This window comes from Aethalodelphis obliquidens, unplaced genomic scaffold, assembly GCF_003676395.1.
Source record: "Aethalodelphis obliquidens isolate GAN/ISIS:26980383/991018 unplaced genomic scaffold, ASM367639v1 scaffold81, whole genome shotgun sequence".
NCBI lineage: Eukaryota > Metazoa > Chordata > Mammalia > Artiodactyla > Delphinidae > Aethalodelphis > Aethalodelphis obliquidens.
The window spans coordinates 4,949,165-4,965,723 of NW_020838025.1; the positions used below are offsets into that span (position 1 = coordinate 4,949,165).

At 36.0% G+C, this 16,559-nt stretch overlaps 1 protein-coding gene across 4 annotated transcripts in view; it reads right to left on the bottom strand.

The window, feature by feature from the left end:
* The window catches only part of RNF13 (ring finger protein 13), a 137,961-nt gene that overhangs the window by 24,647 nt on the left and 96,755 nt on the right, over positions 1–16,559 (bottom strand). For all 4 annotated transcript variants that reach the window (XM_027092842.1, XM_027092839.1, XM_027092841.1 and 1 more), the window contains one exon: positions 3,886–3,979. In XM_027092842.1, coding sequence (XP_026948643.1) covers positions 3,886–3,979 — 94 coding nt within the window. The remainder of the gene's footprint in view (positions 1–3,885; positions 3,980–16,559) is intronic.

The following is a 16,559-nucleotide window of genomic DNA, read 5'->3' on the forward strand; positions in this document are numbered from 1 at the left end:
TCCTATGAAAACATAAGCGACAAACTAGAAGACAGTTAAGACACAAAAAATCAGTGAAGAACTGATTCACCACACACCACAACTCCAGGGTGGGTTTGTGAGAACATCTGAAGAATTCCTCCTACATGTAAAAAGCAGGGGAGGATAACCCAACAGGAAAATGACGTGAAAGGTGCTTCACGGAAGTGAAAATCTAGCTAGTAAATAAAAATATAAACAGGCACTTAACCTCACAGACGAGAAGGGAAATGTAAATTAAAACCACTATGAGCTATCTTTATAAATCCATTGGATTGGCTAAAATTTAAAGGGCTGTCAGTACAAAATATTGGTACATATGTGGGACAACAGGAACTCCTATAAACTATTGATGGGAATATAAACTGGTACCATCATCACTCTGAAAAAAACTTGGTATTATCCAATAAAATTGAAGACATGTATATCCTAAGCCAGCTAATCTACTTCTAGGTATATACTCTAAAGAAATTCATGCTCATATACACCAGAATATATGTATAAGAATGTTCTTAAAAGTATGGTCTATAATGGCCCCAAACTGGGGAAACAAAACAGAACACTGAATATCAGCTATACTTCAATAAAAAATAAATAAAAAACAAAACAAAAAACCCCAATGTGTATTAATAGTAAAAAGTATAAATAATATATTTATACAAAGAAATAAAAGTGAATGAACTACATATACATGTAATAAAGTGGGTTAATTTCACCAAAAAAACTGTTAATAAAACAGGTAAGGGGCTTCCCTGGTGGTGCAGTGGTTGAGAGTCCGCCTGCCGATGCAGGGGACACGGGTTTGTGCCCTGGTCCAAGAAGATCCCACATGCCGCGGAGCGGCTGGGCCTGTGAGCCATGGCCGCTGAGCCTGCGTGTCCGGAGCCTGTGCTCCGCAACGGGAGAGGCCACAACAGTGAGAGGCCCGCGTACCGCAAAAAAAAAAAAAAAAAAAAAAAAAGAGGTAAGGCCAAAAACGCAATTCAAAAATAGGAAAAATTAAATCATATTGTTTTGGAATCCATACATAGGTGACAAAACTTAAGATAAAGGCAATGAAATGATTGTCATAAGCCAACATAGTGATTACTTCAAGTGAGGAGGAAAGGATTACAATCTAGAAGGGGACACAGTAGTTTCTGCGATGCTAGTAATGTTCTGTTTCTTGAATTGGATGGTTCCAGAAAAATGTCTTAAGTACTTTTCTGTATACATGTCATACTTCACATTTTTTAAAAAATGTGAAGGTATGGTAAGGATAAACACCATACAGATGAACATGGCTAGAGAAAAACACACAGTTATGCTGATTGGTTCATAACTATGAACCTGAAAGGGAGGTTCAGGCTCCCAGGCAACGTTTTATATTTCCCTAGTCCATCTGCCCATCTACTCTCCCAGAATAACATTTTATACCTTTCTGTTCTTAAACCTCCAAAATCTCCTCCCCCATCCTCAGCTTTCAGTTGATGATTGTGTTTCCTACTTCATTGAGAACAATGGAAGTGAAGAACATTTCCACAGCCTGACCACCATAAACACTACCAGGATTTTGCACCCACATATTCTACTTTCCCTTAGCTCAACTCTCCATGCTCCTAAGGCCAATCCACCTATTTGTACACCAGATCCCATGCCTTCTTGCCTTCACAAAGACATTATTATAGCAATTCTCCCATCTATCACCTACGTCATCAATTTCCTTCAGCAAGATGCTATTATTTCTTAATGAAACTTCCCCTACCAGCTACTACACTATTTCTTTACTCCCCTTTGTAGTTAAGTTTCTTGAAAAAGTTGTCTATAGTTACTGTTCCTCTCCTTCCAGTCTCAAACCCACCACAATCAGGTTTTTGGACGGACCACTCTGTCAAAACTGTACATCATGATAATAACTTCTAATGGTCAATTAGTTCTCATCTTACTTATCTATCAGGAACATTTGACACAAGTTATCTATCACTCCTTGCTCCTTAGAGATGTGCATCACTTGGTTTCTGGTAAACCACTCCTTCTGATTTTCCTCTGTATAACTTAGTCACCCCTTCTCAGTCTCCACTGCTGATTCCTCTTCTTCCTTACTCAATGTTGGGATGCCCCAATATGTCTTTAGTATTCTGTCCATCCATACTCATTCTCTTGGTAATCTTATCCAGTCTTATGATTTAAACACATCTTTTTATATCAATACTTCCAGTTCAGACCTCTCTCTTAAACTCCAGACTCATTTAAATGTCTAGTGAACATGTGAAATTCCACATGTCCAACACTGATTTCCCAAATTTCCTCCCCAAACCTGCTCCACCATCCTTATTTCTATTTAAGGTAATGCCATCCTTCCGGTCACTGAGACCACAAAATCTGGAGTCATCCTTGTTTCCTCTCCCCATAACTAGTCCATCAATAAATCCAGTACATTCCATCTTACAAATGTATCTAGAATCTAAGATTTCTTCACTCCCTCTACTGTTGCCACTCCAGTCCAAGCCACATGCATCTTTCACTTGGATTACTGTGACGGCCCGCATCTGGTCTCTGCTTACACCCCGACCCTCTGCATCCTATTCTTAACATAGCAGCAAAGGCCCACTCAACTTTTAATTTAGATCTTATCTTTTCTCTGCTCAAAATCCTACAACGGCTACTTACCTTACTCAGAAGAAAAGCCAACTATGCATGCCCTTTTTAGCCTAGGACAATATCAACATCATTTATTTTACTCTTTTTTTCCCCCTGGTTTTAGGAAACATAAAAATTAACATACAAAATGGAGCCTAAAAAGTGATTCCTAAAGCCAGTCCTCAAATTGGTTTATGAATAACTTTTACTTAATCCGCACTGTATGATGATAGCACACTGCATTTTTACGAATGTTGTTATTTATTTTTTAACATGTGATTTTCCTATTTATTTGTTTTTATATTTTTCATAAAATATGGTTATTATAAATGGTAGGTTTTTTAAACATTTTGTTACTTGGAAAAATAAAAAATTTGCAGAACTAAGTTTTTTTTATTGAAGTATATTGAAGTATATATTGATATATTGAAGTACATATTGAAGTTTATTGAAGTATATTTTATTGAAGTTACAGAATTAAGTTTTAATGCCTTCTCTACTTCTCCTTTCCACTCTCTATGCATTTTCTCTGCTGAATTAAAAAACAGAACATTTTTACTGGTACAGAAATTGAAAATTCTGGGGACTACTGGCCAAAAAGATTTAATAAGCATGTACCTACACTAAAAGCTCACCAAGCATAAGCAGGAGAAACTACATTGGCTAAAGTATTAGACCCATGCCCCTCCCCAGCTCTGTTAGTGCTGGCTGTGAGACATTAAATTTTTTGCCTTTCTGACCCACTATTTCCTCATATATAATGCCCATTATAGTACCCATTTCATAGAAATATGAAAATTAAATGAGATGATACATTTACAATATATTGACACATAATAGCTATCTACTGTGTTTAGTTAACACAACACTATAAACTATGTGTTTAATTACTGCAATGTTAATACAGTGGTGGTGTAGAGTGGGAGAGAGAGTGGGAGCAGACCACCCTGGTGGAGATAAGTATTTTACCTACTGATGTTTAGAACTTCTGGCACATGGGGATAATAAAAAGCATTTTGGTCAGTTTCACTATTGTTTTTAAATTCTCTGAAGACCATGTACCCCCTTCTTGCCTTCACCAGGATAAACCACAGCAAAAGACCATCTTCCACATTCACTCATTCATTATTAACTGAGTGTTAGGCATAGGGTATGGCAAGGACTCAGAAGGTTGCATTAGAGTATAATCACCATGTACTATTAAATAAACTAAGGGTTTTTATTTAGAAAATAAAAATATTCACTTACCTTTTTTGAATTTATGTATAGGGAGTTTCTTAAGTTGATCTTTACGAAGTCTGTTTCTTCTAGCTCTATGTCTATCCTGGACAAATTTTGTGATCTAAAAATAAAAGAGAAAAAAAAGGGAGTCAGATATTAAACATGCAAATAGAAAATGACCATTAAAATAACAAATGTCTTTTATGTTTCTAGATAGCTGCTACAAATCAATTCAATTTATTTAAACCCTAGTCATGAGACTATTAATTAAAATATCCATGATTAGTTATCATTAGTGATTAGTTAGCCTATAAATTATCCTTTGAATTTTTATTCAATGACCTAAATTATCTTTAATTTACTCTGACAAAAACATTATAAATAACATGTAACTATTTGTTGGAAAAATATAAATGGTAGATTCCAGGTTACAAAGACTCCACTGGATCAAAAATGGGGGGGTTGGAATTTCTGTAAGTTACAAACTGATAAAATTTTCAAACATAACATGCACTAAACTGCACTTTCAGTGGTTCTAGCAGCAAAATGGACAGAACTAATACAGAACACCTGTACTATAAATATTCAGAAATATCAGATAAAATATACAAAATATTTTAAAGTATAAACTGCTATCCTTCCAAGAATAAAAAGGAAGTCCATGGAACCAGAACCAAATGCCACAAACGAAGTCCATAAAAGAAAATTTTGACAAATTTGACTACATCAATGTTAAGGACTTCTGTCCCCAAAAGATACTGTTTAAAGATAAAAGACCGTTCACAGACTGGCAGAAAATATCTGCAAATTGCATATCTCATAAGGGATTTCTATCCAGAATACATAATGAATTCAAAATTCAATAATAAGAAAACAAGCAACCCAAGAGAAAAAAATGGGTAGAATATCTGAATATACACTTTGCTACTGAAGATATACAGATGGCAAATAAGCACATGAAGAGATGTTCAACATAATTAGGAGAAAAATGAAAATTCAAATCACAAATACCACTATATACCTATTAAAATGATTAAAATGAAAAAGACTGACTATACCAAGTGTTGGCAGGGAAGTAGAAGAACTGGCACTCCGATACACTACTGAAAGGATTGTAAAATGGTACAACCACTTTGGAAAATAGTTTGGTGGTTTCTTATAAATTTAAACACATATTTACCAAATGACCTAATCATCCCACTCCTACTTATATTTAGTGAATAGAAATGAAAGTGTATATCCATATAACAACTTATATACAAATGTACAAAAAAGTCTATGTCAGCTTTATTTGTAATAGCCAAAAACGAGACACAACCCAAATGTTCATCAGCGAGTACGTGTATAAACAAAACTGTGGTATAGTCATACAATGGAATACAACTTGGCAATAAAAAGTAATGAATATCAATATATTCAATAACATATATGAATCTCAAAATAATTATTCTGAGAGAAGGAAGGCAGACACAAAAGAGTATGTAATTTATGATTCCCTGTATATAAAGTGGTAGAAAATGCACATTAATCTACACTGACCAAAACCAGAGCTGTGGTTGTCCAGCAATGGTGTGGGGGGAGACATGAAGGAAAAATTTGGAAGAGGTGAAAGGGAGTGATTATCACAGAGTATGAGGAAACTTTTTGAGCTGATCCGATATTTTATTATCTTAATTGCGGTGGTGGTTTCTCAGGTATACATATGTACGTTAAAACTTACCAAACTGTACAATTTAAATGTGCAGTTTATTAATATATTAATCAGTAGATGTTTATTTTAAAAATTTAATAGTAACCACTAGAAAAAAACAATATAAGCTTTCAAACTAGTAGGAAAAAGGGAGAAAGGGAGACAGAAAGAGAAAAAAAGTTGAGTAATCCAAATCTGTATAGTAGAAAAAAAAATAGAATAAAAAGTAAACAATAGAAATTAGTCCAAATCACAAAAATGCAAATGGGGTAAATTCACCAGTTTTTTTAAAAAGAGTATATCATATTGGATAAAGAAAAAATTCCAACCATTCACAACACACAAGATTAAAACTTAATGACACATTAAGACAAAAGTAAAGGTAAAAAATACAGGGATAGATAAAATTATATCATGACAGTACTGAGTAAAAGTTGGCATATAAAGTAAAACAGGATATAAGATAAAAATCATTAGGAAATAGCTATCACAATGATAAAAAGGACACTTCACCTAAAAAATAACAAAATTATGGGAGAAATACACAAATTCACAAGCTCAGTAATTTCTAGATCAAGCAGACCAAAAAAAAAAAGTAAAGACCACAGACCTATGATGCCCAATATGGTAGCCATTATATACATGTAGCTACTGAGCACTTGAAATGCGGCTGGTCTCAATTGAGATTTGCTGTAAAAGTATAAAATACACACCAGTTTGCAAAGACTTAGTACAAAAAGAATAAAACATATTTTATAATTATTTATATTAACTGAATGTTGAAATACATTTTAGATTTATTAAGTTAAATAAATACAGTATTTAAGTTAATCTCACCGAAATATTTCCTTTTACCGTTTTTAATTTGGCTACCAGAAAACTTTAAATTACAATAAATGTGGCTCACAACATCGTTCTATTGCACAGCACTGCTTTAGAAAACAGAGGAGTGCGAAAAACCATGGACAATTGCAATTGAACAGTTCTGTGAATATACTAAAAACCACTGAACTATATCATTTAAATGGGTCAATTTTATATTATGTGAATTATATCTCAATAAAAGTGTCTTTAAAATAATATAAAAGAAAGAAAAAAAAGACTGGACAAGACAAATACCCAAGCTCAAACTAATGGACATATATAAAACTTTGGACCCCACAATTCTTTTCACATATATGGTGGGGAATGTTTACAAAATTTAACCACAATTACCATGTCTCTTCACCACCTGGATTCTAAATAACTTGAAAATAAGATCATGAACTGGCAGATGGAAGCAGGTGGAGCACCTAACTCGGTGAAGAAAGAAACAGAACCTTCTCCTTAACCACTGAATTAGACTGCCTTACCCACCCAGATATAGACAAAGACAACCAGGAATGGCGTAGGCCTTTCCCTTACCCTCCCCTAGAACTGCAGAACCAGTCCTGGAGGAGCTGAAGACAGGTTCACCTCAAGAGAAAGATGAAGCTGAGCCAGCATGCCCTAATTTATTCTTCCCAAATGTACCACACAGATAAGGTACTTCATCTCTCCTAAGACCAACTGAGTAGGGAAGGGCTAGGAGTATTAGTAACTGAGTTTCCCATTCACATGGATGGATACATCAAAAGTGGTAAAGAAATATCCCATATAACAGTGAAAAAAATTTTCTCAATTTAAACCAAATTAAAATAAAAATATTCCTTATCAAAAGTAATGAGTTACATACAGCTAAAGTGATTGTTAAAGAGAAATTTATAACCTAAAGGCATATACTATAAAGAAAAATGAGTATTTAGCTGATCAAGCTAGAAAAAGAAAAGCATCATATCCAAAACAAGTAGATGAAAGAAAATAATACTGCCAAGAGCAGAAATTCATGAGATAGATTAAAAAGGAGAGTAAATACATTAGAATATAAGTCCCACTGGAATGTAAAATACTTGACATCAGGGATGTTTCCCCATTTTGTTCACTGAGGAAACTTAACACCCTAGAGCAGTGCCTAGGTTCAGAGGTGCAGAATAAATATTTGTTGAATGAAAGAAAAAAAAGAAAATCTCAAAGTCCACTTCTCTAGAAGACAAACTTTATTTTTTGAATTTTATTTTATTTTTATACAGCAGGTTCTTACTAGTCATCAATTTTATACACATCAGTGTATACATGTCAATCTCAATTGCCCAATTCATCACACCACAATCCCCAATGCCCCGTGGCTTTCCCTCCTTGGTGTCCATACATTTGTTCTCTACATCTGTTGCTCAACCTCTGCCCTGAAAACCGGTTCATCTGTATCATTTTTCTAGGTTCCACATACATGCGTTAATATACGATATTTGTCTTTCTCTTTCTGACTTACTTCACTCTGTATGACAGTCTCTAGATCCATCCACGTCTCAACAAATGACGCAGTTTCGTTCCTTTTTATGGCTGAGTAACTTCTTTATCCATTTATCCACAACTTCTTTATCCATTCATATGTCAAGGTGCATTTAGGTTACTTCCATGACCTGGCTATTGTAAATAGTGCTGCAATGAACATTGGGGTGCATGTGTCTTTTTGAATTATGGTTTTCTCTGGATATATGCCCAGTAGTGGGACTGCTGGATCATATGGTAATTCTATTTTCAGTTTTTTAAGAAACCTCCATACTGTTCTCCATAGTGACTGTATCAATTTACATTCCCAACAACACTGCAAGAGAGTTCCCTTTTCTCCACACCCTCTCCAGCATTTGCTGTTTGTAGATTTTCTGATGACGCCCATTCTAACTGGTGTGAGGTGATACCTCACTGTAGTTTTGATTTGCATTTCTCTAATAATTAGTGAGGTTGAGCTTTTCATGTGCTTCTTGGCCATCTGTATGTCTTCTCTGGAGATTTTCTACTTAGCTCTTCTGCCCATTTTTGGATTGGGTTGTTTGTTTTTTTAATATTGAGCTCCATGAGCTGTTTATATATTTTGGAGATTAATCCTTTGTCCGTTGATTCATTTGCAAATATTTTCTCCCATTCTGAGGGTTGTCTTTTCGTCTTGTTTATGGCTTCTTTTGCTGTGCAAAAGCTTTGAAGTTTCATTAGGTCCCATTTGTTTATCTTTGTTTTTATTTCTATTACTCTAGGAGGTGGATCAAAAAATATCTTGCTGTGATTTATGTCAAAGAGTTTCCTTCCTATGTTTTCCTCTAAGAGTTTTAGAGTGTCTGGTCTTACATTTAGGTCTCGAATCCATTTTGAGTTTATTTTTGTGTATGGTGTTAGAGAGTGTTCTAATTTCATTCTTTTACATGTAGCTGTCCAGTTTTCCCAGCACCATTATTGAAGAGGCTGTCTATTCTCCATTGTATATCCTTGCCTCCTCTGTCATAGATCAGTTGACCATAGGTTCGTGGGTTTATCTCTGGGCTTTTTATCTTGTTCCATTGATCTATGTTTCTGTTTTTGTGCCAGTATGGTATTGTCTTGATTACTGCAGCTTTGTAGTATAGTCTGAAGTCAGGGAGTCTGATTCCTCCAGCTCCGTTTTTTTCCAATACTGCTTTGGCTATTCGGGGTCTTTTGTGTCTCCATACAAATTTTAAGAGTTTTGTTCTAGTTCCGTAAAAAATGCCATTGGTAATTTGATAGGGATTGCATTGAATCTGTAGATTGCTTTGGGTAGTATAGTCACTTTCACAATATTGATTCTTCCAATCCAACAACATAGTATCTCTCCATCTGTTGGTATCATCTTTAATTTCTTTCAACAGTGTCTTATAGTTTTCTGCATACAGGTCTTTTGTCTCCTTAGGTAGGTTTATTCCTAGGTATTTTATTCTTTTTGTTGCAATGGTAAATGGGAGTGTTTTCTTAATTTGTCTTTCAGATTTTTCATCATTAGTGTATAAGAATGCAAGATATTTCTGTGAATTAATTTTGTGTCCTGCAACTTTACCAGATTCATTGATTAGCTCTAGTAGTTTTCTGGTGGCATCTTTAGGATTCTCTATGTATAGTATAATGTCACCTGCAAACAGTGACAGTTTTACGTCTTCTTTTCCAATTTGTATTCCTTTTATTTCTTTTTCTTCTCTGATTGCTGTGGCTAGGACCTCCAAAACTATGTTGAATAATAGTGGTGAGAGTGGACATCCTTGTCCTATTCCTGATCTTAGAGGAAATGCTTTCAGTTTTTCACCACTGAGAATGATGTTTGCTGTGGGTTTGTCGAATATAGCCTTTATTATGTTGAGGTAGGTTCCCTCTATGCCCACTTTCTGGAGAGTTTTTATGATAAATCAGTGTTGAATTTTGTCAAAAGCTTTTTCTGCATCTCTTGAGATGATCATATGGTTTTTATTCTTCAATTTGTTAATATCATGTATCACACTGATTGATTTGCATATATTGAAGAATCCTCGCATCCCTGGGTTAAATCCCACTTGATCATGGTGTATGATGCTTTTAATGTGTTGTTGGATAATGTTTGCTAGTATTTTGTTGAGGATTTTTGCATCTATATTCATCAGTGATATTGGTCTGTAATTTTCTTTTTTTGTAGTATCTTTGTCTATTTTTGGTATCAGGGTGATGGTGGACTCACAGAATGAGTTTGGGAGTGTTCCTTCCTCTGCAATTTTTTGGAAGACTTTGAGAAGGATGGGTGTTAGCTCTTCTCTAAATGTTTGATAGAATTCACCTTGTGAAGCCATCTGGTCCTGGATTTTTGTTTGTTGGAAGATTTTTAATCACAGTTTCAACTTCATTACTTGTGACTGGTCTGTTCATATTTTCTATTTCTTCCTGGTTCATTCTTGGAAGGTTATACCTTTCTAAGAATTTGTCCATATCTTCCAGGTTGTCCATTTTATTGGCACAGAATTGCTTGTAGTAGTCTCTTAGGATGCTTTGTATTTCTTCAGTGCCTGTTGTAACTTATACTTTTTCATTTCTAATTTTATTGATTTGAGTCCTCTCCCTCTTTTTCTTGATGAGTCTGGCTAATGGTTTATTAATTTTGTTTATCATCTCAAAGATCCAGCTTTTAGCTTTATTGATCTTTGCTACTGTTTTCTTTGTTTCTGTTTCATTTTTTTTTTTTTTTTTTTTTGCGGTATGCGGGCCTCTCCCTGTTGTGGCCTCTCCCATTGCAGAGCACAGGCTCCGGACGTGCAGGCTCAGCGGCCATGGCTCACGGGCCCAGCCGCTCCACGGTATGTGGGATCTTCCCAGACCGGGGCACGAACCCGTGTCCCCTGCATCGGCAGGCGGACTCTCAACCACTGCGCCACCAGGGGAGCCCTCTGTTTCATTTTTTTCTGCTCTGATCTTTATGATTTCTTTCCTTCTGCTAACTTTGGGTTTTGTTTGTTCTTTCTCTAGTTCCTTTAGGTGCAAGATTAGATTGATTGAGACTTTTCTTGTTTCTTGAGGTAGGCTTGTATAGCTGTAAACTTCCCTCTTAGAACTGCTTTTCCTGCATCCCATAGGTTTTGGATCGTCATGTTTTCATTGTCATTTGTCCCTAGGTATTTTTTAACTTCCTCTTTGATTTCCTCAGTGCTCTCTTGGTTATTTAGTGACGTATTGTTTAGCCTCCATGTGCTTGTGTTTTTTTTATGTATTTCTCCCTGTAATTCATTTCTAATCTCATAGTGTTGTGGTCAGAAAAGATGCTTGATATGATTTCAATTTTCTTAAATTTACTGAGGCTTGATTTGTGACCCAAGATGTGGTCTATCCCGGAGAATGTTCTGTGCGCACTTGAAAAGAAAGTGTAATCTGCTGTTTTTGGATGGAATGTCCTATAAATATCGATTAACTCTATCTGGTCTATTGTGTCATTTAAAGCTTCTATTTCCTTATTTATTTTCATTTTGGATGATCTGTCCATTGGTGTGAGTGAGGTGTTAAAGTCCCCCACTATTACTGTGTTACTGTCGATTTCCTCTTTCAGAGCTGTTAGCAGTTGCCTTATGTATTGAGGTCCTCCTATGTTGGGTGCATATAAATTTATCATTGTTATATCTTCTTCTTGGATTGATCCCTTGATCATTATGCAGTGTCCTTCCTTGTCTCTTGTAGCATTGTTTATTTTAAAGTCTATTTTATCTGATATGAGTACTTCTACTCCAGCTTTCTTTTGATTTCCATGTGCATGGAATATATTTTTTCCATCACCTCATTTTCAGTCTGTATGTGTCCCTAGGTCTGACGTTGGTCTCTTTTAGACAGAATACATATAGGTCTTGTTTTTGTATCCATTCAGCAAGCCTGTGTCTTTTGGTTGGAGCATTTAATGCATTCACATATAAGGTAATTATCGATATGTATGTTCCTATGACCATTTTCTTCTTTTGGGTTTGTTTTTGTAGGTCCTTTTCTTGTCCTGTGTTTCCTACTTAAAGAAGTTCCTTTAGCATTTGTTGTAGAGCTGGTTTGGTGGTGCTAAATTCTCTTTGCTTTTGCTTGCCTGTAAAGCTTTTGATTTCTCCATCGAATCTGAATGAGATCCGTGAAGGGTAGAGTAATCTTGGTTGTAGGTTCTTCCCTTTCATCACTTTAAGTTTATCATGCCACTCCCTACTGGCTTATAGAGTTTCTGCTGAGAAATCAGCTGTTAACCTTATGGGATTTCCCTTGTATGTTATTTGTCGTTTTTCCCTTGCTGCTTTCAATAATTTTTCTTTGCCTTTACTTTTTGCCAGTTTGATTACTATGTGTCTCGGGGTGTTTCTCCTTGGGTTTATCCTGTATCGGACTCTCTGAGCTTCCTGGACTTGGGTGGCTATTTCCTTTCCCATGTTAGGGAAGTTTTTGACTATAATCTCTTCAAGTATTTTCTTGGGTCCTTTCTCTCTCTCCTCTCCTTCTGGGACCCCTATAATGATAATGTTGTTGCTTTTAATGTTGTCCCAGAGGTCTCTTAGGCTGTCTTCATTTCTTTTCATTCTTTTTTCTTTAGTCTGTTCCACAGCAGTGAATTCCACCATTCTGTCTTCCAGGTCACTTATCCATTCTTCTGCCTCAGTTATTCTGCTATTGATTCCTTCTAGTGTAGTTTTCATTTCAGTTATTGCATTGTTCATCTCTGTTTGTTTGTTCTTTAACTCTTCTAGGTCTTTGTTAAACATTTCTTGCATCTTCTCGATCTTTGCCTCCATTCTTTTTCCGAGGTCCTGGATCATCTTCACTATCATTCTTCTGAATTCTTTTTCTGGAAGGTTGCCTATCTCCACTTCATTTAGTTGTTTTTCTGCAGTTTTTATCTTGTCCCTTCACCTGGTACATAGCCCTCTGCCTTTTCATCTTGTCTATCTTTCTGTGAATGTGGTTTTTGTTCCACAGACTGCAGGACTGTAGTTCTTCTTGCTTCTGCTGTCTGCCCTCTGGTGGATGAGGCTATCTAAGAGGCTTGTGCAAGTCTCCTGATGGGGGGGACTGGTGGTGGGTAGAGCTGACTGTTGCTCTGGTGGGCAGAGCTCAGTAAAACTTTAATCCACTTGACTGCTGATGGGTGGAGCTGAGTTCCCTCCCTGTTGGTTGTTTGGCCTGAGGCAACCCAACACTGGAACCTACCTGGGCTCTTTGGTGGGGCTAATGAGAGACTCTGGGAGGGCTCCCGCCAAGGAGTACTTCCCAGAACTTCTGCTGCCAGTGTCCTTGTCCCCACAGTGAGCCACAGCCACCCCCCGCCTCTGCAGGAGACCCTCCAACACTAGCAGGTAGGTCTGGTTCAGTCTCCTATGGGGTCACTGCTCCTTCCCCTGGGTCCCGATGCGCACACTACTTTGTGTGTGCCCTCCAGGAGTGAAATCTCTGTTTCCCCCAGTCCTGTCAAAGTCCTGCAATCAAATCCCACTAGCCTTCAAAGTCTGATTCTCTAGGAATTCCTCCTCCCATTGCCGGACCCCCAGGTTGGGAAGCCTGACGTGGGGCTCAGAACCTTCACTCCAGTGGGTGGACTTCTGTGGTATAAGTGTTCTGCAGTCTGTGAGTCACCCACCCAGCAGTTACGGGATTTGATTTTACTGTGATTGCACCCCTCCTACCGTCTTATTGTGGCTTTCCTTTGTCTTTGGATGTGGGGTATGTTTTTTGGTGAGTTCCAGTGTCTTCCTGTCGATGATTGTCCAGCAGCTAGTTGTGATTCTGGTGTTCTCGCAAGGAGAACATGTCCTTTTACTCCGCCATCTTGGTTCCTCAAGATAAACTTCTGACAACATTTTGCAAGGCATGGATGGATATGAATAAATAGAACTCATCCCACATATAGTAGGAATTCTCTTCAAATTATTATTTGAATATATAAATATTATAAATCACTTTATACAATACTTGAAAACAGTCAAAATAGACAATTTCTTCGAAATATAATTTAGTATGATGAAGTAGACAAGCATTTATACGTCCAAGTAATTATGAAAAAGATCAGCAGATCTAGATGATTTTACAGGCAACCTTCACCAGAAATTCAAGTAAATGATAATCCCAATTTCATTAAAAAAAACTATTTTCGATAGTAGAAAATAAAAGAAAGCTTTAATTTTTTTATGGGGCTAGCTTTATCTTGTCTAATTATTTTAAACTGTCGTAAAATATACGTTTAACATCAAATTTACTATCTTAACCATTTTTAAGTACACAGGTATGTGGCAGTAAGTACATTCACGTTGTTGTGCTACCATCACCACCATCCATCCACCAAACTCTTTCCATGTCCCAAAACTGAAACTCTGTACGCATTAAACAGTAATTCCCCATTCTCCCCTCTCCACAGCCCGTGGCAACCACCATTCTACTTTCTGTCTCAATCTGACTACTCTAGGTACCACATGTAAATAGACTCATACAGTATATGTCCTTTTGTGACTGGTTTATTTCAGTTAGCATAATGTCTTCAAGATTCATCCATGTTGTAGCATCTGTCAGAATTCCCTTCCTTTTTAAGGCTGAATAATATTCCATTGCATGTATATGCCACATTTTGTTTATCTACTCATCCATCAATGGACAATTGGGTTGCTTCTACCTTTGGCTTATTGAAAATAATGCTGTTATGAACATAAGCATACAAATATCTGACTCCCTGCTTTCAATTCTTTTGGGTATATACCCAGAAGTGGAATTGTCGGATCATATGATAAATTTATGTTTAACTTTTTTGAAGAGTTGCTGTACTGTTTTCTATAGTGACTGCTCTATTTAACATTCCTACCAACAGTGCTCAAGGGATTGTCTAGTTTTGATGTCAAGATTATTCTAGCCCCATAAAACTAAAATTTTCCCCTTACCTGGACATTCAGATTGCTAATATTTTGTTTAGGATTTTTGCACCTATGTCCAAGTGTAAAACTGGCAGATCATATTAGAGAAATCTGAATAACCCAAAATGCAAAGACAAACTTCATATATCATAATCAAAGAGAGTTTATACCCAAAATACAAGGATTTTTAGAATTTACAAAACAAATTCATGTAATCCAGCATAACAATAGAGTAAAAGAAAAAACAATGATTATTACAACAGATAGAAAAAAAGACATATAATGCAGTACCCATTCATTATTTTAAAAGAAAAAAGGCAAATAAAAATTTAGTTTATCTCTAATTCTTATACCATTTTTTTCGTTTTACCAGAAAATATAGCACAACGTTAAATAGGAGGTACAACAGGCATCCTTTGTTTTTTGTTCCTGACTTTCATGGAAAGGCTTCTAATAATTCAGTATTTTATGATGTTCATTTTAAGTTTTTAGTCATTAATCTTTATTGGCTTAAGGGTATTTACTTTTAATTTGCCAAGGGTACTTTTTGCTTGTTGTTTGTTGTTCTAACTTTCCATCCTTGCTTCTACACTGAAAACCCAGGAGAATCAACAAATTCAAATGACAGAATAGGAGAACTCAGTAAGTTTGCAGAGATAAGATTAATATATAAAAATCAATAATGTCCGGTGTCCAAATGTTGGTCTCTAAATACTACTCTTCAATTAAAAAAAGCAGAGCTCCTTGGAGAAATATCTGATTCCAGGGCTGGGGCAGAAAAATAAACAATGAGCCTGGAGTTTCTTATAGTACCAAACACTAAAGAAGTACTTACAAAACAAAAGGATGGGTCAAATCAAAGGGACCCAAGACCCAGCCTGCAGAGCTCCCAATCGTCAAAGCTCAAACAATTTAAACAACAAAAATAATGTAGTATTGGATTATTACCCAAAGTATAAAATAAATATACAGGGTACAAACTAATATAAATAAATGACTGAACAAATAAATGCCAAGAAGAGACAAATCTTTCTTACAAAAGAATTCTAAATAATAAATGTAGATACTTCCCTACTCCCAGGAAGTGGAGCTTAATTCCTGCCCCTCCCCACTTTTAGGACAGGCTATATTTAGTGCCTCACTTTCAAAGGAAAAATAGAATAGAGAAAGAGAAAAAATATTAACTTTAGAGTGGAAAAACCTGGCAAACATTACCTAAACCAAGGGATGAAGGTTATCATCATCGGTGATGTCATGCAAATATCATGTACCCCCTGGCATGTTAGGATGAGAAGGGCACTTGACTTTGCTGATACTCTTTTTAAAAACCTAAAACCAACCCAATCTAATCATAAGAAAAATATCAGATTAAGGGACATTCTACAGGATACCTGGCCAAGACTCTTCAAGGCTGTCAAGGTCATGAAAAACAAGGAGAGATTAAGAAACTGTTCAGAGATCAGGAGACTGGGAATACATGATAATTTAAAACAATGTGGTAACCTGGACTGGGTCCTGGAACAGAAAGAAAACATTAATGGAAAAATGTAAAATCTATCCAGTCTGGAATTTAGTAATAGTAATGTTACCACTGTCAGTTTCTTAGTTTTGACAAATGTATCATGGTAAAGTAAAATGTTAACAATGGGGGCAACTAGGTAAGGAATGTACAGGAACTCTCTTCTTTGCAATTTCTCTGTAAATCTTAACACTATTCCAAAATTAAAAGTTTATTTTAAAAAATCAACAATGTTCTTATACCCTAGTAATAACCAATT